Source organism: Prionailurus viverrinus, chromosome B2 (genome assembly GCF_022837055.1).
Source record: "Prionailurus viverrinus isolate Anna chromosome B2, UM_Priviv_1.0, whole genome shotgun sequence".
NCBI lineage: Eukaryota > Metazoa > Chordata > Mammalia > Carnivora > Felidae > Prionailurus > Prionailurus viverrinus.
This window is the reverse complement of record NC_062565.1, coordinates 115,699,309-115,724,928: the sequence shown is the minus strand read 5'-3', so window position 1 is coordinate 115,724,928 and position 25,620 is coordinate 115,699,309. Positions and strand designations below refer to the sequence as shown.

The following is a 25,620-nucleotide window of genomic DNA, read 5'->3' as shown; positions in this document are numbered from 1 at the left end:
TTTTTGTGCAATTAAATGTCTTGACATGCTCTATAGTAACATATGCTCATCAGGTTGTGCTCATCATATGCAGTCACTTCTGAATTGATACAGTTTCTGTCAACTGTTAGACCATCTGAATTTTCAGATAATATATCTAAGAGAATTTTTTTTTCTGGTATCTAAATAACATTATCTTGAAGTAGACTTTTTTTTTTTTTAAGCTGACATTTAATAAACTACTTGTTATTGTAACACGTCCTCTAAGCTTAAATGAGTGATAGAAGTAACCACTAAAGATAGAAGTAAGAATGGAAATTTTAATTTCTGCTATTAAGAACATTTTCTTCTTAACTTGGAATACTAAGCCATTCATTTGCAAGTTCTCATTAAAAATTTGACAGTGAAATTAACTACTGATAGTTGCCATTCATCTAACAAGTGACCTGTAGCATTGTATTTTTTACTGTTGGGTTTCATGCTGGTTGCTTTTCTAATTTATATTCCTTTGGGGGAAAAAAAGAGAATTATTAAGAAAACATCATGTGTTTTTTTAAAAAACCATAGGCTCACTGCTGTTAAAAGCAGCTCCTATTATTGAAGTAACCCGTTGATGAACATTAATTTCATCCTATATAATGAGAATTAAAAAAAAAAAATCATGTCAGACTTGCTGGAGAATATGACTTTTGTTGCAAACTGACCAGAATTGATTTGGTCATTCACCATTATTAGGTTATTTTTGATAGATGTGGATTGCCTTCAATCCTTGGAAACACAACAATAAAAGAAAACCCTAGATCAAATGTTGCCAAATGTGAAACACTTATTTGCAATTAGGCATAAAAACAGTTATATGACCAGAGAGCTTGATGTAATCCCAGGTGTTTGTCTTTTTTATAAGCTCTGATAGCACTTTGCAGAAAAGGTTCATTAGAGACTTCAATATTCCAGAAGTGGAATACAGCTACCTTTCTAGTTAATGTCAAAACTGCTTTGAATCAGCCGCTCAACCAAGGGCTGTGCAACATAGGACTTATATTGAGCTTATTAGATTCTAATACCCCTTTGCAAGAACAGACATGCCTATGTTACCTCTGGAATTAATGAACACATTTTGAACATCATTTCACCAATGAATCAGTCTTACTAATACTATTCATTATGCTAATTAAGAAAGTTCTGTGTTAATAGGATTTAAATGTAGTAAGACCTGTGGCAGTTGTTTAAAGAATATGGACTTCTGATTAATCTTTTGTATATTACCTAGTCATCTTGGGTTTGTTTTTCTGATTATTGTACTTAAAATGTTAACGTTTTCCTCATCTCTTCCCCAGGGGGTCTGTAGGTTAAAACTAATGAGCACACACATATGTATCTCACTGTCTATGCTGAAGTTTGAAATAAATTACATGCACATGATAGTAATACTAAACATTTATCTTCACACATGCCCCAGATGCTCTCTTCTTTTAGCTCTCAGTGGAGATCTATCCTTAGAGTTTCTTTTGTTTTGTTTTTGTTCTTATAGTTTTATGTAAGTCTTAAATGTGTATGATTTCCCAGTTCTTATAGTTTTATGTAAGTCTTAAATGTGTATGATTTCCCAGGCTGACATATGTAGTCCTGATTTCCCTATAACTAGTTAGTGATTTATAACAGTATTTCTCAAACCTAAGTAAACTTTGGAATCTACTAGAGAATTTTAAATTAATTACATATTCCTGGGTTCCACCCTGGGGAATCCAATTTAGAATTTCTGGAATATAGCCCATGAATCTGGATTTTAAAATTCTTCCCAATTAATTTTTGTGCAGCCCATTGGCAAACTGTTGTTTAAGAGGAACTAGATAGGACCGTCTTTACCAGAAGACAATCATTGGCCAATAGAATCAGTGTATCCAGAACTGAGCTCCTTATTCCTTTCCCGTTTTTGTCTGTTTGTCAGTATCCATCATTCTCCCAGTGCCCCAGCTTCGTGGTCTGGAAGTCATTTTGGTCTCATTTTTCTTCTTTTCTTTTACCAGTTCATGGAGGCCCATTTCAGGTTTGCAGCTGCGATTCTACTTTAGGCTCTCATCCAGCAGCCCCTGTCTTGTGACCCCGCAAACAGCTCTTGTGAGAACTTTCTTAGAGCAAGAGTACTATATTGTCTTTCAAAGTCTTTCAAATCTACTGTTAAGTTTTCTCCAACCATGGAGTTTTTATTTTATAATGAGATCATTTTGGAAAGATACTTGATGTCAGATAATCTTCTAACACATGTTAATTTAAATCTGAAAAGTGATATTTTTACTTTCTGGAATGCCCTTTCCATCATCACTAATAACCAGCCATCCACATCAACTCCTTTTGGCCATAAGCACGTATTCACTACTACATATATAAGAGATTGTACTTTGTTGCTGACATCATTAATGAGAGGACAATCCACGTGCTGCACGGGTGCCCAAATTACCAAAGCTCTGAAGCACTTCATCAGTAACAAAATCTAGGCTCTCATTTAAGTCTCCCCACCCCCCATTTTTTTTAGTAGTAAAGGGAAGTTCTGTTTAGTATAGTAGTCACTAGCTATATGTGGCTATTTAAATTCAAAATAATTATAGTAAGTACATTTAAAAATTGAGTTCCTCAGTTACATTAGTTTCATTTGAGCTTTGTGTGGCTATTAGCTGCAGTGTTGGACAGCTCAAATTATACTATATCCATCATTGTAGAAAGTTCTGTTGGAGAGTTCTGCTCTGGAGTTTCTGAGGGAGCCCCAAAGGGGAAAGAGGCCCACATCTTCTCCAATATTAATATAACCCACGGCCTCTGCCTCTGCTATCATGACTCTCCTGAGGACTGGCTGCAGTTTTGTGGTTTAAAATTTTCTTCGGGCTGCTTCTGCTACTTCGTCTTGTCTGAATGTGTTTCTGTGTTTGAGGCTTTCTCAGTCTGTCACTGATGTGGAAAGTTGCACTGCAGCACATGCATAGTGCACGCATACACACATGCACACACACACAAACACACTTAAATTGAACTATTTTGAGAAGATTGCAGACACACACACTGAGTTAAGTTAAACTCTGTATTTTGAGGTTATTGAGGATTCAGATGCAACTATAAGCAGTAATACAGAGATCCCATGTGTCCTTCACAGTTTCCCTCAATTGTGACATCTTTACCAAATGATTGTACGTGATCACAGCAAGGATATTGATACTGATCTATTCAATATACAGAACATTTCTATCATCTCATCACTCATGTTTCCCCCCTTTTTTAAATATTTATTTTAATTTTTAGAGAGAGTGTGTGCACAAGCCGGGGAGGGGCAGAGAGAGAGGGACGCAGAGGATCTGAAGTGGGCTCTGTGCTGACAGCAGAAAGCCCCCTGTGGGGCTCAAACTCACAAACTGTGAGATAATGACCAGACCCCAAGACAGACGCTTAACCCACTGAGCCACTCAGGCACCCCTCATGTTGCCCTTTTATAAAAGCTACTCCTACTTCCTTCCCACTTTCCCAGTCACGTCCTTAACCCCTTTCAACCATTAATCTGTTAAACATTTTTATAAATTTTTTTTTTTTTTGGTCCACAGATTATTTGGAGGAATGGCATTTAGTTTTCAAGTGTTTGGAGAATTTCCTGTTATCTTTCTGTTACTGATTTTTAATTTAATTCATCGTGGTCAGAGAATACTATGATTCAATTCTTTAAATACATTGGGGTTTGTTTTATGGCACAAGATATCTTGGTATGTGTTCTAGTGGGCACTTGAAAACAGTGTGTATTTGCTGTTGTTAGGTATAGCATTCCATAAATGTAGATTATTAGATCCTGTTGTTTGATCACATGGTTGTTCTTCTATATCCTTAGCAATAATCTGTCTAGTATGTCTACCACTTGTTGAGGAATGGATTTGAAGTCTCCAATCATAATTGTGATTTGGCTATGTCTCCTTTCAGTATATCAGTTTTTGCTTTACATTTGTAACTGTTATTTGTCATATACACATTTAGGACTGCTCTATCTTCCTGTTAGATCCCTTGTATCATTATGTAATGTCTCTCTCTATACCTAGTAATTTTCTTTGCTCTGAGGTTTACCATACCTTTTGTTAAGATAGCTACTTCTGTTTTCCTTTGATAAACGTTTTGCATGATCGATCTTTTTCATTCATTTTCTTCAACCTGCCTGTATTGTTATATTTGAAGTGAATCTCTTGTAGATAGTGTATAATCAGATCATGTTTCTAAATCTACTCTGTCAGTGTCTTTTTGTTGATATATTTAGACCATTTACATTTTATGTAACTCTGGATATATCAAGGTTCAAGTCTACCATTATATCTTTAGTTTTCTGTTTGGTTTCTGATTTGTGTTTCTCCAGCAGTGAATGGTGTGCCCTGCTTTATTATTGCCCGGTGGGGTTATAAATTCAGGCTTCCCCTTTATCCTCTGTTGACACTTGCAGGGGAAAGGATCCTCCTTATTGCTTGCCAGAGTGGGAGAACTGGCTCCTCATTGAGCCTTCACCGGCACCACCCTTGATGGGAGGCATGGTAGTGCCTCATTACTATTACTCACATGGCCTTATGGTGGGGAGGTGCCTCATTACATTGGACAGTGGTGAAAGTTGTGATTTTTCACTAGACATCTGACATCAGATGGGGAGGAGATAGGGCACCTCAGTATTCCTGGGTGAGGGTGAAAGTCCAGACTCTTTCTACCTGGTTTCCCTGACAGGGGGTGGGAGCTTATTACCAGCTCACAAAGGTGTTAAGTCCCATCTCAACTCTGCCTTTTTTGATACCACCCCAGTAATGGGTGGATGAGTGTCTAATTACACTCATCAACGGTGGGATTCTAAAGTCTCCACTCATCCTTTCCTGCTATACAACCAAATTCCTTTATGTGATAAAGTGGTAATGTTAAAAGGTTTTCTTACTAGGCTGTTCCTTTCCTTACTCTTTAGCTAGAGAGAACAGGATTTGTTGGTGGTTTCGTTTTTTTGTACCCATTGGCATTTCTAGGCTGCCAGCTTCTTCACCTTCAAGACTAGGATATATGAAGTTAGGAACATTTATGTCTAATTCATCTTCCCAGAAGCAGAAGTCCCAGCTGAAAGTTTTTAATAAGTCCTCACTGTAACCTTGAGATTAGTATGCCTGATACTTAATAAATGTTTATTGAATGGTTTAATAAGTAAATATAGTATGGATGTACTATTCATAGAGTCCAGCAGCCCAGTCCCTTTCTCCTAGTATCATGCAATTTTCTTTCATAGTAATTATCATTTTGTAATTATATACATTTATGATTATTTGATTAACATCTTTTATTTCAATATATTTAAATCTTCATGAAGTTGAGCCCATATGCCATTTGCTCACTATTATATCAGTAGTACTTAACATAGTTCTTTTGTTTGGCACATTGCATGCATTCAGTTAACTTGTTGAATAGATTAAAATATGAAAAAAAAAGAATAATTTGATAAGCACGCAAAGCGTCATTCAGGGTGCCTTTCGTAATGGCTATAGGGCTGTAACCTTGCCTGGTATAACAGTTACTTCTCAGCCAACTTCCATATGAAAGAAAGCACTTATTTTTTTCACTAGGAGTGTTCCTAGACCATTCCTCCCAACTCTTTTAATTATGTCAGACACGTATACATAATAGGAATACTTATTTGGCACATGGGGTACATAGATAAGGCAACCTACAGCCAGAGGCTACCAGCGAAAACCACCAGTCATTCCAGAACCACCTCAGGTGGTTACTTCAAAGGAATGGGGAGTCCAGTATGTTGGCACCCTTGTAACCTATTTGTGGCATACCAGGTTTCATTGGTACAGGTTGGGAATAAAGTTCATTGCCATTCTCAAGTTTCTGTTTTCTCTTCCATAAACTTCTCTTTCTTAGGGTGATTGACAAAGAAAATTTCTTCTTCTTCTTCTTCTTCTTCTTCTTCTTCTTCTTCTTCTTCCTCCTCTTCTTCTTCTTCTTCTTCTTCTTCTTCTTCTTCTTCCACTTCTTCTTCTTCTTCTTCCTCTTCTTCTTCTTCTTCTTCTTCTTCCTCTTCTTCTTCTTCTTCTTCCTCTTCTTCTTCTTCTTCTTCCTCTTCTTCTTCTTCTTCTTCCTCTTCTTCTTCTTCTTCTTCCTCTTCTTCTTCTTCTTCTTCTTTATTCAGGGAAAACCCCACCCTCATCCATAAGAGCCCACTTATCTATCATCTTGACCAAGAAAATCACACTAGCTTACAATACTATAACATTATACTAATTTATTTGGTCTTACCATCATATGCAGTAATAATGATGACATCAATGATGGCTAATATTTATTAAGTGCTAAATAGATGCCGGGTGCTGGTCCATATGCTTTTAAAAATTATCTTCTTTGGGACACCTGGGTGGCTCAGTCAGTTAAGCATCCGACTTCAGCTCAGGTCATGATCTCGCGGTCTGTGAGTTTGAGCGCCACGTCGGGCTCTGGGCTGACAGCTCAGAGCCTGGAGCCTGCTTCAGATTCTGTGTCTCCCTCTCTCTCTGCCCCTCCCCTGCTCATGGTCTGTCTCTCTCTGTCTCAAAAATAAAAAAAGAAAAAATTTAAAAAAACATTAAAAATTATATTCTTTGATCCTCAAAGTAACTATTTAAAGTAATATTAATATTCTCATTTTAAAGTTAAGGAAACTGAGGTACTATCTCCATTTTACAGATGACGATATTGCCTGAGTCATACATCTATTAAATTCAGATCCTGGATTTAAACCTGACCCTAGAGTGGCACTCTTATCTGTGATTTTTAGCTAGTTAAATGCCTAAGAATGAATGGATAGAGGAATTTTATGCATGCATTGGTGCCTGTGTGTGGGGGGGTTTGATAATTTTATCTCTTCGGCAGAGATAAAGATCAGCCCTGAAATTCCATCCTGCAGTCTTACCTCAACAACAGACCTCCTGGCTTTGGTATTTCAAAGAAAACTATATGTCCCCCACCCCTGCAATGTAAGATTTATAGACACAGTGCAGCTTAATTTAAATCATGAAATATACATACCTTTCCCTCACCTTTTGGATGAGAGTCTGTTAATTGTCCTCCTAACTATATCTATTCTCTCTTTCTTTTGTAGTAATGGTTTCAGCTGTTACCACAGCTACCCAGCTAAAGATGATACTACACAGCTCGCCTGAAGCTTATCTGGGCGGCCTGATTAAGTTTTGGCCAGTGCGTTGTGAACGTATTTGATGTGTGAAATTTCTATTGTATGCCACTAAAACAAAAAAAATGTTTCCTCCTCTTCTCCATCTCTCTTTCTCATCTTTGTCACGAACTGAAATTTGGACATGATCATAGGAGCAGGAGCAGACATCTTAGAACATAACACAAAGTCTCATGTTGAGGAAATAAGAGGTTACAAAAAAGCTGGAACCAATACAGATATCATATAAACCCTGACAAGTTACCAGTAAATTGTTACTTAAGAAAGAAATAGATATTTGTTTGTTTGTTAAACAACTGTTGTTTTATGATTTGTTTCAGCAGCTGAATTGAGCTTCTTGGGTTGGGTTCACAACCATTCATTATATTGTTTCTCAGTGTAGAGAAAGAGTTTTGGCTCAAAGATATCAATTAATATTACAGAGAAATCATTTGGCTAAACACAGCTGCCTTCAAGTCAGTGGTTGACTCAGAGATTTTCCCAGAACAACAACGGTTTATATAACTAAAGGAGCTTTTCGTGTTTTTTCTGCCCAAAAGAAAGGAACAGTCTTCTGAAAAAAGTAGTCAAATTTTCTTTTCTACAGTATAGTAACCCTCCTCCCCTTTTTTCTTGGCTACATTCAGTTCTATTAAATATCAAAAAACTTTATTAGGCTTAGCCAATGCTAAGTGTCTACTAGTTTACTTGTTTTCTTTCTTTACCATTTGTGTGTGCCTTCAATTTCCAGTTACCTAGAATGTAAACTTCCCAAAGAAAAATAATCTTTTGTTTTTGTTTGGCTGCATTGGTTGACTTTTTGTATTTTTAGTTTCTGGTATTGTGTTCTGAATTGTGTAGGATCTCGGTAGATGATATTTAGTGATTATAAGATTGAGTACTGGAAATTCTTTAAATATTATACCTGTTAGCTCAATTAGATATGAAACTTTCACTGTTTTCAAAACTTCATAGAATTATGAGGACGGTGAGCTCTTTAAACTGGGTGATTTAACATGTAGAATGAACTTTAGAATTTTATTATGTTTTATAATTTCTCAATCTCTTTCGAACATAAAATTAAAAAACATTTACCATTCTTAAAAATGATATTGAAATTTTATCTGTTGCAGACTTGTTTTAATGGGAAAAAGTTTATAAGAAAAATTATTTGATCTGCAAAAATAAATTATATTATTAAGTCACATAACTATACAATGATTTTAATCAGTGTTTATTTTAAAATATTTACAAATAAGCAAAGGGGAAGAATAGAGAGAGAAACAAATTAAGACACAGACTCTTAATTATATAGAACAAACTGATGGTTAGCAGAGTGGAGGAGGGTGGGGGGAATGGGTCAAAATAGGTTGATGGAAATTAAGGAGTGCACTTGTCAAGATGAGCACCGGGTGATGTATGGAAGTATTGAACTACTACATTGTACTTGTGAAACTAATATAATGCTGTAGGTTAACTAACTGGAATTAAAATAAAAATTAAAAGTTATTCACTGAATAAAACTATAAACTATAGACATTTTGTGTAGGTGCCTTATAATAAATATTACACATGATAGAAGAACTTGAGTACATTTAATATATTTTGAGGACAATACAAATCTTTAATCTTCTCTTTACGTATCAATTATTTTTTTTTATTATTTTTTTTTAAATTTTTTTTTCAACGTTTATTTTTTTGGGGGACAGAGAGAGACAGAGCATGAACGGGGGAGGGGCAGAGAGAGAGGGAGACACAGAATCGGAAACAGGCTCCAGGCTCTGAGCCATGAGCCCAGTGCCTGACACGGGGCTCGAACTCACGGACCACGAGATCGTGACCTGGCTGAAGTCAGACGCTTAACCGACTGCGCCACCCAGGCGCCCCTCAATTATTTTTTTAAAAATTCTTCAGTAAATCAGAAAACAGGGAAGGGAAAACAGGCAAACAAAGAAACAGACAAAAACAGAAAAGGAAATCTGCAGTATAAATCCTATACAACACTTTACAAATGTAAGGGTAGTGAGTTTCAACATTTTACATTTCCCCCAAGTGTAGACATTGAATATTCTGTTTATCACATTGTCAATGCACTTTTGGGAATCAAGGGTCCCACTCTGTTACAAACAAGTAGACATATTGAAAAGAGAATGCAAACCCTGTGCAACTAATGTAAGACTGATAGAGTAAAATTTTTCACAAAGATAAAAACATCACTCCCATATAAACATAAAATGAACACATGAAAGATTTTATTAAACTCACTAAATCAGAGAACCAGTGAGAGATTAAACCCATGTCAAGCATACACATACATGCATGCAAAAATACAGTCAGAAATGCTGAAATAAATTTTCCAGTATTCAAACCTGATTATCATCCTTGAATATGCAATGTTTAGGGTTATCTTTTGTACAAGGCATAGGTCAATTGTATGTATAATGGAAAAATCTATTTTTATTTCAATGGTAAATAATCATTTGTATTGCTAAGTATCATTTATATCTCTATCAATTTTCTGTAAGTCAATGTAATCATATTCAAAGCTGCATATCTCTATAGAATCAGACAGTTTCTAAAGAGTCTGCTAGATGATATTGGGCTCTCCACTAAAAAGACAGATGTTATTTGTTTTTGCTCATTACAAGTCTTGGACAACTTCTGACAAGCTTCAACAAAATCTTGACACATGGTGTATACTAAAGGGTTAACTCAGCAGACTTTGGATGTTCAAACTCTGTACAATCTAAAGAAAGGATTGGCCTTTGACTGACTCCTTTTGAATATCTTGCCTGATACGAGTGTATACTTTGGAACTTGGGCCACTCTAGATAGCTTATGTTCATGATGTGACTTATGGTAAATGTGAGTTCTTCTATGTCTGGGGTTCTGGGCCATGCTGTATTAGTTTGACCTCTGAGGGGGTTGCTAAACATTGAGTAATTAAGGTCAGTCATATGGGCACTCCACACCTATGTAACTCACCTCTAATGTAATCCCTGGACACCAAGGCTCAAGTGAACTTCCCTGGTTGACAATAATTTATATATGTTGTCATCCACCATTGCTGGTAGAATTACATTCTGTTCATGTGACTTCAGTGGGAAAGGACAACTGGAACCTTGTCTCCTGCTGGTCTGTATCATTTCTTCATAATAAGCTATGAGTGTAAGTATAACAGCTCTTCTGAATTCTGTGAGTCCTTCTGGTTAATCATGAAACCTGAGGGTGGACATTCAGGCAGCTATTGAAGGAAGCCTTTAAAAGACAGAAGTGAGGAGCTGAGAAACTAAGCTTGTTTGTTCATGTTAATTTAGTGTTTATTAGAATGGTCATTTGTCCCAGACCATAGTCACAGATTCCTGGAGTTGATCATAGAGGACAATGGGAGGGCTACTTATGGCAGCCTCTGTGCCTCTCCCCTACTAATCTTCTTCAAGATGACTCTCCATTGAGCTCACCTCTCTCCTTCCCAGCTGGCCTCCCAAAAGATAGTCTGGGATTCCTCTATTCTCTTTACAAACTAACTTTGGAGTATAAATTCTATGACCTTCCTCTTTAGGACCTGGCTTTTACTTCTCTCAGTAAGAAACAGCTCTTATAAATCAAAAGCTTTGATTTACAAAACTAATTTTTTCCTGGCATGGCACAAAGAACAAATTTTGGGAGTAAAAAATAACATATTGGTTTTTTTCATCTTTGCAAATACAAAAAATACTAATTCTTTTGCAAGTGGACAGGCAATTCCTTTATGTCATGCACTGAGTGCCCCCTGCCCATCTACAATCTACTATATGATAATATTCCATTATTAGAATCTTACATTCACATAAAAAGATTTTGGCAGTTGTGAAAAAAACAGTTTCCCCTTCTAATAAAGTCTATTTTTTCAGGATTATTATCTCCCCAAGTATTGACAAATTCTTTGAATCTCAGAACTAAATAATGACTAAAGCTCTCTCCTTGACTGGGAAAATAAACTTCATGTCTTGGCTTTAATGGTGGGAGAAATGCAGAAGAAGAATCCAGTTACTGATGACGTATTATTTCCTTAAACTTACTACTTAGCCTTAGGACATTTTTACTTTATCTTCTATAAAAATTACTTTGACTCACTGGATGGCAGAGCCAAATATTGCTAGTGTGAAATGGCTGCCTTATTCCTCATTCAAAGATTTTTAGTTTCATGGCAAGAAACCGTTGAGGGGCGCCCAGGTGGCTTAGTTGGTTAAATGTCCACCTAGATTTCGGCTCAGGTCATGATCTCTCAGTTCATGAGTTCTAGCCCCGTGGTGGACTCTGTGCTGAGTTCAGAGCCTGCTTGGGATTCTCTTTCTCTCTGCCCCTCCCCCACTCATGCTCGCTCATGCCCTCTCTCTCTCTCTCAATAAATAAACTTAAAAAGAAGAAGAAGTAGAAGTAGTAGTAGTAGTAGTAGTAGAAGAAGAAGAAGAAAAAGAAGAAGAAGAAGAAAAAGAAGAAAGCCCTCCTCAGTAGGCACTATTAACCCTCCCTGAAACACTCAAGGGCACACTTTTTGAGAAGCATGATACCATGTTATACAACTCAGAGGATGCTATTCACATTCATGTAAGTTGCACTATAAATAGTTTTCTAATGGGGCAACCTATGCTGTAAGGAGTGGCCCTGAACATATTTCAGTTGTTTGACGGATTGATTTGTTAGAAAGGGTAACTGTGACAGCTATCTTCAAACATTTTAAGGCTGCCATCAAGAAGAATTAAATGGTTGTTTTCTGTATGATTCCAATGGCTAAAAATAGTTCTAATGTGTATATCCTATAGGAACACATATTGCACTTAATAAAATGTGGAGGTTCTTAACAGTGAGAATTGCTCAAAAGTGGAGTAATTTACTTTGAAATAATTGGAATCAATCACTGAAAGTGTTCAAATATAGTTTGGACAACTGCTTGGTAGATATGCTGTATAGAGACTCAGTCATTGTAATAATGTAGGTAGGATTAGATGGTATTTAAGCTCCTGTTTGACACTGAAACCTAATGATTCAAGAGATCATTAGAATTAACAGCACTGTGCTTAGAGATGTAAATGAAATTGAAACTCATCCTATGGCTGCCATCCAGCTATATGAAGTTGTGATTGTTATCAAGTTAAGTGTTTTATGCCTCAATTCAGAGAGATGGCCTGGAAAAAAATGGTAGATTCTGGGGGTCTATATTCTTCTGCCAGATTTCTTATAACTAAGCCTTTGGGAGTAAATTAGCTCATATGAGGATTAAAAATGTTTAAAAATATAAATAAATAAATAAATAAATAAATAAATAAATAAATATATATATATATATATATCAGCCAAGGGGGCTTAAAACAGGATAAGTCATAGTGCAGGACTGGGCTGGAAATATTTCATACCTGGCATGCCACCTTCAGTTGATGAATGGTCACCTGGAACTTCATGTTGAAGTTGATTATTAGGCCTGGTTGGGATTCAGCTGGACATGTGCCATTGGGATTAGTGCTGGGAGAGGAAAATGGTAGAATATAGTCTAGATATTTGTCATCTCTCTCATGCAGAATACTTGGCACTCTAGTTAGAACTCATGGAATTCATCTCCTAGGGGACTTCACCTGCTCATGGCTTTGGATCTTAGCTGTGTAGGTCCAAAAACTCAAAGAATCCAGGGTCAATTAGGTTCAAGCATTGCCTTGTACAATCAGAGGAGTATAATGTACAAATTAGAATGCCAATGTAATAATTTTCAATTAAAACTATTACTGTCAAGTTGATTAAAATTCCTGTGTTTTTTAGCCAGGGCACTCAGGCTGCTGGTGACATTGAGATAGATGAGTTAATAATACCGGCTAAGACTTAGTGTATTCGTTTAAAACTTTCCTTTTCCCAGTGTGTTCAGATTTCACTCTAACTTTCTAACTTCCTGAGACTGTATCCTGGTTCCCTTCATTGACTTTGGTCATACATGTGTACTTAATGGTTTAGAATCAACTGGCTGTGGTGAAGGACCAATTTCTCTTGTTTTCCCAGTCCATTATGGGCTGGTACTTATTACAATAAAATGCAATATAAATGAATTATTATAAAAATAAAATTAAAAAACAAAGACATACAAAATATAGGCATATCTTTTATTATTTAATTCGGTGAGCACAAAATAGCTTCAAAATTCTTACAAAAGTTTCTAAAACTTTATTCTCAATTTCTCAACCATATTTCATAGGCAGAATACTTAATGAAGTGTTCAATGCTAATGAACTTAAGGAAAATTTATAATACAGTAGAGCTTAATTTTTATGCATTGAATGAACACATTACAGTGCATTGGAGCCCATGTATAATCTATTCAATCAGCATATTTATATTCATTAAATGAGATGAAGAGAACAGGTTTATTATTTTAAATGGCTTAGAAGTCTATAGTACCTTTATTTAATATTTAGGGTATAAAACATAAGCAATTATATTAAAGTATGTAAAATGTACTTGAAACCAAGGTCTTCCTACAATAATAAACCAATTTCCAGTGCAACATTGTTCATATAAAAAATTATAATACTATTTATGATATTATTTTGAGGGTTAAAACTTGGGTAAAATGTGGGGAATATTTGATCAGTAGTAGTGTAAGAAGATATAGAACCACTGACTTGTTTCATCATCATAGGAAAATGTTTCATAGATGTGTAGGAGAGATGGATATTCATTTCATACATACACATTCCAAATCCTTTTGCTCTGATAATTGTTAACACAAAGAACCACAATGATGACTTAATACCAATTTGCAAACTCATTATAGATTTATTGAATCTATTTAATTGGTTCTGCCGTGAAACATCAAGTTTTTAGCTAACATAGAAAACTATGAATTTTTGTTCTTTAGCCACTAAAACATAGTTATTTAAATGTTACACACATCACATAGAGTGGTTAAAAAGTGGGCATTTTCTGGTTTCTGGCCTCACTACTATTTTAATCTGCTATATTGGTTCTCAAACTTCAACCTTTCCAACCTATTGTGGCCTTCGTTGCTTTTCTGTGTTAATACTTTTTCTTTCTCTTTTTCTTTCAGCCAAATTTTTAAGTTCTAGTTAGTTAACATATAGTGCAATATTGGTTTCGGGAGTAGCATTTAGCAATTCATCACTTACTTATAACACCCAGTGCTTATCATAACAACTGCCCTCCATAATACCCATCATCAATTTAGCCCATACCCCACCCACCTGCCTCCATCAACCTTCAGTTTATTCTATATCATTAAAAGCCTCTTATGTTTTTTTCTCTCTCTTTTTTTTTGTTCCCATATGTTCATCTGTTTTGTTACCTAAATTACACATATGAGTGAAATCATACGGTAATTGTCATTCTCCAGCTGACTTATTTCACTTAGCATAATACACTTTAGTTCCATACACACTGTTGCAAATGGCAAGATTTCATTCTTTTTGATGGCTGGGTAATATTCCATTTTAATGTATACCACATCTTCTTTATCCATTCATCAATCAATGGACACTTGGGCTCCTTCTGTAGTTTGGCTCCCTGTTTATACTTCTAGAGACTCACCAATATTCACTACAGTTTCTAGCATATTCCTGTCATTAACCTTGAACATCCTGGATAACACTTGCATGCCCATCTCATAAGAAGAACCCCATATTTATAGAGATGAGACATTATACCTTAATTTTTCTTAGTGTGGCCATCATTTTTCTTACTACCTGATGCCAAAGTTTTGCCCTCTTTATGTTGATATTTTGGCAGTAGGGTAAGAGAGTCAGTATGACCTTCCGAGATCATTTCCTATCAGTGTTCAAATTTATATACATTTCTGTGGTATATCCAGTGCCAACTGGTAGTATCCAACCCTAGTAAAGCTGCAAGCTTGTTGTTTCATGCCTACTTATTTCCACACTGCGTTCCAATATGATGTTCATCTATCTATTTTTAGGCATATTCTTCATATAGTGGGAATAACTTTGTCTCTGCTTTACAGGGGATGGAGATGGTCTTTTTACGGAAGACTGGCCATGTAAATGTCTGTTACAGCCATAGGCCACTTCAAGCTTTAAGCCTATGGTACACTATCTAGAGTTTCATTTAGAAAATTGAATTTATCACTACAATGAATGCCTTAACCACCAAGTACGGCATTGCTAATAAAATTTTTTCATACTTACATGTTTCCTTTGTGGGAAAGCTTCTTCTTGGTAATTTGCACTATTCTTAAGCAAAGAAAAAATATTCACACCTGTTTATGACGAGTAAAAACACATCTTCACTGGCAATCCCAATCTGACAAGGCTCTATATACACTGTCATACAATACCAATCAAACTTTGCAGATGTAATTTTTTAACTCTACACTTGTCTCAGATTGTTTCATGAGCACCACCCTCAGGTTCAGCAATATAAAGATGGTAAACTTAATGGTAAAATAGGAAACTTAACGAGTAAGAGATTCATATTGTAGAATTACCCATCTATGCCTTGTCTGGTTAATCTCACATATGCTTGTACATTTGATATTAAATATGTCAAATGATATGCTGGTTAATCATTCTTTCTACTATATTCACAATAATTTATTGTCATTTTACAGTAAAGCTAAGTTATATATAATTTAATATTCACCAAGGATCTACTAAGTGTAAAAAACTGTGTTACTAGTTGTGTTTAATGTGAGCGTAGGTATAAATATAGTTAAAAGTTATCACTTCTCTAGGAACTCATGATAAATTCTAAAACATACATAATATCAGTGGGTAGAAGATAATATCCCAATAGCAGGCTGTGATAATAATCGCATAAGGGCTGTGATAATAATCACATAAGGGCTATAATGGAGATACATGCAAACTGCTTTAGAGCACAGAGGAGAGAATAATTCTCACCTAGGTGTAAGAATCAAGAAAGACTTTGAAGAAGATGATGAATATGAGCTGAATCTTTAGGTTTTGTTGAATTTTGAAAGGCTGATGAGGTAAAGGGGTGAGTGAGTGTCCTGGTAGGGCAGGGGAAGGAATTAGGGAATGGAGAGAATGGGTACCTCTTGAGCAAAGGGAAAATAGCCTCTAAACAATGTAAGTTTCCGTCTCCCTGATTGCCACATGCTTTTAACTTTGTATACGAAATGGAAGAAAATCTATTGAACCAATTGTTTTGGCTGTTCCAATGTGATCATAGCATTGCTTATATGGATTGTCAAATAAGGGATGAGCTCATAAAAGGATATTAATGTGTCGTTTTTATTGAGCAAAGTAGCATTACAGAGAAGGTGATTTCAAAGGCACATGGCTCTTTCATTACAGCCTTCAGGGGCAATGTTTGATCACTGAAAACAGGCTGCTTTGTTCCAGCTTCCTCTGATGTTTGGCATTATCCTGAATACATATGCTCTGACTTGGAAAGAATCAGTCTATAAAGATTTAATAGATTCGAGATTTGCATATTCAAAATATATGTCATGGTTAAAATGAAATGAAAACTATTTTAATATCTACATCTGTATTATACATAAACACATAGTTCAGGCATATCTCAGCAAATTTTTAAAAGGCAATTACATATGTTATATGTGCTCATTCTGAGATTATGAAAGTTGGCTATTTTAAAAATTAACCATTTTACATTTTCACTGAGGAAAAATATATTTTAGGAGACATTATGTTGATGGTAATAGAGTACGGGAACCCTTCAAGTTTCAGGGATTTGTGATTTGCCATACGTTCTTGCTACCTTTCATGGACATAACTTTTTAGTGTTTTGTGTCAGCAACCACTTTCTTTATTAAAAATGAATTAACGGCATTCTTGGTTAGAGAAAATTGAAAGTCACAAATATTTAAAGGTAAATATAAAAGATCAGTATTTGCATGAGGCTCTTTTCCTTGTATGACTGAAAGAAGTGACTTTTTTTTTTTCAAAAGGAGAGATTCCTGGAAAGAGACCTGAAGAGTCAAAACCTTTTTGTGTGGTGACTAATACTTTTAGAATTTTCTCCTCGTAGAATTCTCTGGCTTCTAGTCCTGTGAATTGATATATAATCTCGCATAAATTCATCTTTTAATTTTGAATTCCAGTGGAACCTTTGAGAAGGCAGTCTGATATACATTACATCTACAATTAGACACTCATCGCATCGATATTAAGCCTAACGGACTTCAGCTCATGTTCTATTTCATGTGACAAAGAAAAATCTTACCATGTCACTTCCTGACTAAAAATCTTTCTTTTTCCCTGTCCCCATTTACAATGTCCTCCAGCTCAGTGTCACTGAATGCTTTTGTATGGCATGTCCTTCCCTTTCTGGTTAATTTGGAACAGTCTCAGAACAGAACTTTTTTTAGTTATACATTTGTGGCCTAGATCACAGCTTCCCAAACATTAATGTATTTATGTGTCATCTGGAGATCTTGTTAAAGATGCAGATTCTGATTCAGCAGTTCTGGGGTCAGGCCAAGAATCTAACAAGCTCCCAGGTGATACAGTAGACCAGACTTCGGATAGCAAGCCCCTAGATACATATGACCTCTCATCAAATTGATATCAGATCCTGGACCCAGATAACTGAAAATTAAGATTCTCTGACTTTGAGGTTGGATTAGACTTTGACTTGTTTATTGGTAATGTCATAAAGATGCTGCATGATCTGGGCTTCCTTTTCTTTTCTAGTCTTCTTTCTTACCCTTCCTTACTTTAGATTTGAGACATTAACAAACTACTTACAATTTCCAGAATGTATCAAACTCTTCCACATCTCAGTGCCTTTTCAAATACTGTCTCTCCAACATCTTCTGTTGTTTCCTTTAAAGCTCAGCTTAGCTGTTGTCTCCTCCAGGAATCCTTCCCTAATCGCTTTACCTTGTAATTGCTTAATTAAATGCTTCCAATATTCTCCCACAATGTGCTCTATTTTCTATGTTAAAACTTTCTGATAATATGTTGTAGTGTGTGCTTACTTGTCTGTTTGCTTCAAGGCAGTGCTTTTTGGGAGGAAGAGGTTATGCATTTTATCTCTGATACCTACCACTAATCACAATGCCTGACACACAGTAGGTTTTCATTAAAGTTTACTGAATGAATGAGGAAGAGTGGTGGATGTGTTGTAGTTATGCAATAATATAATGCAACATTTTCTTTCATGAGGTTTGAATGGAGAGTAATACAAACTAAAGTCATAAAAAGGTAAGTACAGAATGAGATAATACTGAAGATATAACATGTTAGTATATGATTAAGTGCCAAATGAGGATCATAAAAAAATAGCTGTTCTGAGTTCATTGGAGGAAAATGTCACTATATATTTGGTATTATTTTTTTAAAATATTCCAATTGTTCCACAAAAGATTTGAGACAGCTAACAAACTATGTTTGGGAGTTAATGAACGTTGTGAACACATACATAGTAAGGGAATAGTATGAGAAAAAAGGGGAGTTATGAAAGTACAAACTCAGGACTTGAGCAGATATACTAGCATATTTGCAAAAATGGTCCTCATTAAATACTGAACAGTAAGGATGGTGTGCTGGACTTGCATTTCCACTTTCTACCTTGGAGGCTCACTTCTGTGGCGGCATCAGCAGCTTCCTTGTCCTCTGGCTTCTGGCTGACTTTGGCCAAAGAAGGGTACCCTGGCAGAGGATCAGACGGAGGGAGAAGAGTGAGGTCAGGATATTTATTTTCTTGCATTGCCCAGAACTGTCTGTGCCTCTGTGTAAATTGCCCCTTTGTTAAAATCTCCTTAAATTATTCTAATTCGCGTGTGCCCCCCTGCTCCCTGTTGACATTCTGTTACAGTGGCAGAGTTGTTTAATGCTAGATTGGAAGCCACTCTTAATAACTTTTAGGATAACCAATGATACTACAAAAATGTTTTCGGTGCCTGCTATATATCAGTAAGATTCTATGAGGAGGGGATTCAATAAAGAAGAATTCAGAAAGCAAACCAACCAACCTGAAATCTTGTACTCATATTGTTCACATTTTAGTATGGTAAAGAGGATATAAATCATATTGGAGGTAGGGAAAAATTGATATGTTTAAATCCCCACAGTTCTGTAATTTTTTTTTACATCAGCCTTTCATTTACTGTTCAGGTGTAAAGTAATAATACCTCAGAGATGTAGTTTTCGAGTTGTTTCCCTTTTTACTTGGGGTAGATTATCCAGACATTTTTGCCTCTTCTCTTTCCTGTCGTTCATGTTCTGGTTATTTCACTGCTCGCTCTCCTTCCATCAGGAGATAAAAGGAAAATAAATGGATGGAAAGCTTAACTTTAGTATCTATGATAAAAGGTTTATTAGGAAAGAGACTGAAATTCCGAACTACAGTGAAGCTTTTCAGTTTATCTGGGCTGGTCTGCCCCCTATTGCCATTAAGATATCAAGAGATGTTTCCAGCTTGTCAAAAATCAAGAGATTAGATGGACAAAAAATCTTATATTCACAAGGATGAAGAGAAACAGGTTTAATAAGTAGATAGGATGCTCTTAATATAAGGCCCTGTTGTGCAGACCTTCTATCTTTGGATCTTGGATTGTAATACAACCTTGTTTGTAATACATACTTAGATCATTGTTGACTCACAGGAGCTTAATTCTGTGACCCAGCAAAAATAGATCATAAATCCCAGCGAGGGAAGACATGTTTGTAGTTTGACCTTGGAATGATGAGCTAAAGGTGCTGAGGAAACCATAAATCTAATTTACAATAATAACAAAAATAAGGTTGTTTATACTTTGCCCAGTGCATGAAGTGAAAATCTAATATTTTTCTTGGTACATGCTGTACATTTTGCCAAGCTTGATTAAATTCCTATTTAGTAAGTAGGTAGCTAGGAGAGGAACTGAATAAAAACACTTTAGATGAGGCTTTAGACTCTTGCTTTGTTCTTCCTTATTTTTTTTTTTTTAAAGCTGTTTCAACTCTTCCTTTTTTTTAGGTTCCATTTATGAAATGTTTGGAAATGAATGCTGTTTATCAACAGGAGAAGTAATTAAAATTATTGGTCTCAAAATTAAGAAGATCATAGCTGAAATTTGTGAGCACATTGAGGGTTGTGAACGTCTGCAACCATTTGAGCTGCCTATGAATTTTCCAGGTACAGTAAATTGCAATGATTTCATATTTGTAAAACTATTGTTAATAGATGTATACATCTATACAATTGAAAACAATACAAAGTGGTAGCTTTTGTTTTTTTTTTCACTCTAGGGAAGTGGGTGAAAAAAATTAGAATTATTTTTTTTTTCCATACAGTGTTATATGAGTTTCAGATGTACAATATAGTGACTCAGCAGTTCCATACATTACTCAGGGCTCATCTTGATAAGTGTGCTCTTAATCCCCTTCTGTTTAATCCAGTCTCCCACCCACCTCCCCTATGGTAACCATCGGTTATTCTCTGTAGTAAGAGTCTTTTTTTTTTTTAATTTGTGTCTTTTTTCTTTGTTTCATTTGTTTTGTTTTTGAAATTCCATGTATGAGTGAATTCATGGTATTTGTCTTTCTTTGACTTATTTCACTTAGCATTATACTCTCTAGATCCATCCATGTTGTTGCAAATGGTAAGATTTCATCCTTTATTAGGGCTGAAAATATTCAGCAATAATATTATTCCATTATTCCAATATTCATAATAATGAATAATATTCTATTATATATGTAACTTACTCTAGATATATTTTATATTCCCATAATATCTTGGTCACCAATAACATGTACCTTATTGGATAGTCATTGATGATTTTCTTAATTTTTTTTTCATTATTTTAGAGAAAGAGAGAGGAAGGGGCGAGGGGGAGAGAGAGAGAGAGAGAGAGAGAGAGAGAGAGAGAGAGAGAGAGAATCTTAAGCAGGCTCCATGCTTAGCATGGAGCTCAACTTGGGGCTCAGTCCTACATCCCTGGTATCATGATCTGAGCTGAAATCAAGAGTTGGATGCTCAACCAGCTAAGCCACCCAGGTGCCCCTGTTGATGATTTTCTTATTTGCCTTATTCTCTAGACCAGGGGTTGGCAAAAGTTTTTTTTTTTATATATAAGAAAACAGATGGTAAATATTTTAGACTTTGCCACCAGATGGTCTCCCTCACAACTATTGCACTCTGATCCTGTAACATGAAAGAGGCTATAGGTGATATATAAACCAATGGACATGCTGTGGTTCAATAAAAAATATATTTATAAAAACAGATGTCCAGCGGAGTTTGGCCTGTGAACTGTAGTTTGCTGAACTCTCCTCTAGACTAAAACTTCAGGACAGATAAAATATCACATATATGAGGGGCGCCTGGGTGGCGCAGTCGGTTAAGCGTCCGACTTCAGCCAGGTCACGATCTCGCGGTCCGTGAGTTCGAGCCCCGCATCGGGCTCTGGGCTGATGGCTCAGAGCCTGGAGCCTGTTTCTGATTCTGTGTCTCCCTCTCTCTCTGCCCCTCCCCCGTTCATGCTCTGTCTCTCTCTGTCCCAAAAATAAATAAACGTTGAAAAAAAAAATATATCACATATATGACTGTATATCTAGTACCAAGCACATTTCCAGTAGTTGTTTATTGAATGCATGAATGAATGAATAAATGATGAGCTGAGGAGAGAAATCTAGTAAACATTTATAATATGATGTGATTCATGGTGTGATTGAAATATGCCTGGATTCCATGAGAGTCTTGATAAGGAGCATCTAGCTCCTGTTGGCCATGTTTCAACATGGATTTTGAAGTCATTATATCTGAATTCTAGTTCTGCCACTTGTTAGCTGTATAGCCTTGCCAAGTTATTTACCCTCCTCTCATGAAAAATGGGAATAATAATTCTATCTCCTAGTGTTTGAGGGAAGATTAAATTTTGAAATATATTTAAAGTGCTTAGAATGATACTTGTCATATAGCAAGGGCTATAAAAATGTGTCAGCTTTTATTACCATTATTATTACTATCATCAGTGGAGTGAAGTTTTTCAGAGCATTTGAAAGAATATTATACTCGGGCTCTGATTTGAAAACTGAAAATAATCAGCCATATGAGGAGAAGATTCTTCCACGTTCTCCAGTATCTTCTTCCTTTCAACTGAAATCTTACCCATCGTTCAGTTCTATTTACTCCTTCCTACCCCCATCCTTTATAACAATGGTCCTCTAACTTGGCTGCACATTGCAATCACCTAGGGAGATTTAAAATATTCTGATGCTTAGGCCACTTCCCTGAGATATTCTGATAGTCTGTAGTGAAGTCTGGTTACCAGAGTTTCCTAAAGCTACCAGGGTGATAATAATGAGCAGTTAAGGTTGCCAACCATTGCTTTATAAGAAGTTTTTCCTAAGTATTCTAATTGGATGTAATAATTTCCTTTTTGAATCACTTTACTCTTTTATGCCTTAATCATTGCATTTATCACATTTTGAATGTAATTGAAATTATTTGTGTGCTTGTCTTATGAGAACCAACTGCTTCGTAGATTACAACATTGCTGACAACAGAATCTGAATCTCTTTATTGGTATAATCCCCACAGTGATTAGGAGAAGATGTACATAATAAATATTTAGTAAGTTATAATGACTTTCTAGTAGAAAGATTGTTTCTTATTAGAGTAGTGAAAACACCTAATTTTGGGGAATATATATATTTTATATATTATTATTTATTATATTTAAATGTAATATTTATGATAGGTAATTAGTTTACATGATTATAGAGATTGGCAAATCCAATATCTACAGAGCTGATTTTCCACAAAATCACTTACCTTTTGATTAAGAGTTTAATTTGGGGAGTTGCTATTTAGAATATCTTTTTGAGTTTTCAATTTATATGATAGGCTTGCATCAACTGAGCAACAATTAAAAATATTTACCTACAGGGGCGCAGGGGTAGTTCAGTCAGTTAAGCATCAGACTTCAGCTCAGGTCATGATCTCATGGTTCATGGGTTCAAGCCCCACGTTGTGCCCATGTACTAACAGCTCGGAGCCTGCAACCTGCTTCAAATTCTGTGTCTCCCTCTCTTTTGCCCCTCCCCCACTCACTCTCTGTCTGTCTGTCTCTCTCAAAAATAAATGTTAAAAATTTTTTTTAAGTTTCTAAAAAATATTTATTTAAAAAACTAGCTTTAATGTAACAATCAGGGCTAAAATGGAAAGGTAAAGTGATTGGTGATGATATACTTTCTTTTAAAGAGGACTCCTAGCTGATGATGAAAGGGATCACAGATATAGGAGTATTTTTGGTACATCAGCTCTAGGGAGAAAGAGAAATTAAGGCCATTAATTTCAATAGAAACATCTCTTTGTTTGTATTCTATTTAAAACTCAATTTAAACTCTCAGAAATTAAACTCAGAAAGTAATTTAATATATATTTTACACATCCTTTCTTATTTGGCAATTTCCTAAATTTCCTTTTGTTATTGATTTCTAATTGCATTCTATTGTGGTCAGAAGACATACTTTCTGTGGTTTCAATCCTCTTAAATTTTTTGAGGCTTGTTTTATGGCTTAACACATGGCCTACCCTGGAGAAGGTTGCATGTGCACTTGAGAAGAAGGAGTATTTTGCTGTTCAGTGGAGTGCTCTACAGATGACTGTTGGTTTGTAGTGCTGTTCAAGTCTTCTATTTCCTTAAGAATCTTCTGCCTAGATGTCTCTATTATTGAAAGTTCCAACTACTCTTGAAGTTTTCAACTATTACTGTCAACTTTTGCTTCATGTATTCTGGGGCTATGATGTTAGGTATATATGTGCTTATAATTGTTATTCTTCTTGATGAAGTGACACTTTTATTATTATATAGTATTCTTCTTTGTCTCTGGTAAAATTTTTGTTCCAAAGTTTGTTTTTATCTGATTTTAATGTGGTTACTACAGTTCTCTTTTGGTTACTATTTACATGATCTATATTATATTCTTTAACTTTCAGACCATTTGTGTCTCTGAATTTAAAGTATGTTTCTTATGGGCAGCAAACAGTTAGATGATGTTTTTAATCTGTTCTGCCAATCTCTGCCTTTTAATTGGAATGTTAAATCCATTTACACTTAATATAATTACTGATAAAGTAGGACTTACATCTACCATTTTGCTGTTTGTTTTCCATATGTCTGAGGAGTTTTGTGTTTTTTGTTAAATAGATGTTTTCTAATGTACCTTTTTTTAAAGATTTTAGTTTTTTAAATCACCTCTACACTTAATGTGGGGCTTGAACCCACAACCCTGAGATCAAGAGTCACACACTCTAGCAACTAAGCCAAACAGCCACCCCTCTAGTGCACCATTTTATCTCCCCCACCCTTTTTTTTTTAATTAAGACTCTATTTTATACAGGAGTTTTAGGTTCATAGCAAAACTGAGCAGAAGGTACAGAGATTTTTCATATGATAGCTGCCTCCAAATAGGCATGGCTTCCCCACTATCAAAATACCATAAAATATTTTTGTGGTTTATAGCTCATTTCTTTTTAATGATGAATATTTCATTGTCTAGATGTGCCACAATTTATTTAGCTATTTACCTACTGAAGAACAACTTGGTTGTTTTTAGTTTTGGCAATTATAAATAAGGCTGCTATAACATTCATGCGGAGGTGATTGCATGGGTAAGTTTTCAGCTTGTTTGGTTAAGTACCTAGAAACATAATTGCTGGACCATATGGTAAGAATATATTTAGTTTAAAAAAAAAACCTGCCAACTGTCTTCTGAAATGGCTATACCATCTTTCATTTCCACCAGCAGTGAACGGGAGTTTCTGGTGTTGCACATCCTCATCGGTATTTTGTGTGGTCAATGTTTTGAATTTTGGCTATTCTGGTGTGTGTGTGTGTGTGTGTGTGTGTGTGTGTGTGCGTATGTGTGTGTGTATATATATATGTGTGTGTGTATATATATATATATATATATATATACCTTTGATATCTCATCATTGTTTTAATTCTCAATTCCTTAATGACATATGATGTGGAGCATCTTTTCACATGCCTATTTGCCATCTGTATATATTCTTGTGTGAAATGTCTGTTCAGAGTTTTGCCCACTTTTTAAATCAGGTTTTTTGTTTCCTTATTGTTGAGTTTTAAGAGTTTTTGGATACAAGTCCTTTTTCAGATATTTTCTTCCATTTTGTGGCTTGTCTTCTCATTCTTTTGGCAGCATCAATTACAGAGAAGAACTGTTTTAAAAAAAAAAAACAGGAGCCTGGCTTGCTAGTTATTTCTTTGCTACATTGTCTTTGGTGTCATAACTAAAAAGTCATCATCAAATTCAAGGTCACCTAGATTTTCTCAAAGTTTTGTTTTTTTAAAAAATTTTTCAAAGTTCATTTATTTTGAGAGAGAGAGAGAGACAAAGAGGGAGAGAGCAGGGGAAGGGCAGAGAGACAGTGAGAGGGAGAGAATCCCAAGCAGGTTCCACACTGTCAGTACAGAGCCTGATGCTGGGCTCATACCCATGAACCAT

At 35.6% G+C, this 25,620-nt stretch overlaps 1 protein-coding gene across 1 annotated transcript in view; it reads left to right on the top strand.

Annotated features, from left to right (window-relative positions):
* Nucleotides 1-25,620, top strand: part of THEMIS (thymocyte selection associated) — a 187,834-nt gene that overhangs the window by 23,238 nt on the left and 138,976 nt on the right. The window contains exon 2 of the mRNA XM_047860584.1: nt 20,120-20,278. Coding sequence (XP_047716540.1) covers nt 20,120-20,278 — 159 coding nt within the window. The remainder of the gene's footprint in view (nt 1-20,119; nt 20,279-25,620) is intronic.